We start from the raw sequence: 388 nt of genomic DNA on the forward strand, positions 1-388 counted from the left end.
TCCCCCCCATCACCCTCTCCCTCACCCCCTTACACCCCCCCATCCCCCACCCCTGTCGACCCCCGGGCAAGTCCTGACTGACCGACGAAGATGCCACTGTAATAAGCTGCAGATGGAATCCATACTTGATTCTCGGCCCAGACTGCCACTCTGGGCCAGAGACTGACAGATCAATTTCCTGCTCGTGTGTGTGATCTCGTACTACATGCCCTCCCTTGCCCCTTACCTCTTGCCCCATACCCCTTGCCCTTGCGCTCCTACCCATACCGCAGCCCCTAGTCATTACCCTGCTCGTGTGAGCGACCTCGTGCTTCATACCCTCCCCTACTTGTTGCCCTTTACCTACAGCCCTTGTGTCTCGCCCCTTACCCATACCCCTTATGCACGC

At 58.5% G+C, this 388-nt stretch overlaps 1 protein-coding gene across 1 annotated transcript in view; it reads left to right on the forward strand.

Moving 5' to 3' along the window:
* The first annotated feature begins 205 nt into the window (after positions 1–205).
* The window catches only part of LOC119586084 (proline-rich extensin-like protein EPR1), a 756-nt gene continuing 573 nt past the window's right edge, over positions 206–388 (forward strand). Inside the window, exon 1 of the mRNA XM_037934787.1 lies at positions 206–388. This exon is cut by the window's right edge and continues 573 nt beyond it. Coding sequence (XP_037790715.1) covers positions 206–388 — 183 coding nt within the window.

This window comes from Penaeus monodon, chromosome 3 (assembly GCF_015228065.2).
Source record: "Penaeus monodon isolate SGIC_2016 chromosome 3, NSTDA_Pmon_1, whole genome shotgun sequence".
Lineage (NCBI taxonomy): Eukaryota > Metazoa > Arthropoda > Malacostraca > Decapoda > Penaeidae > Penaeus > Penaeus monodon.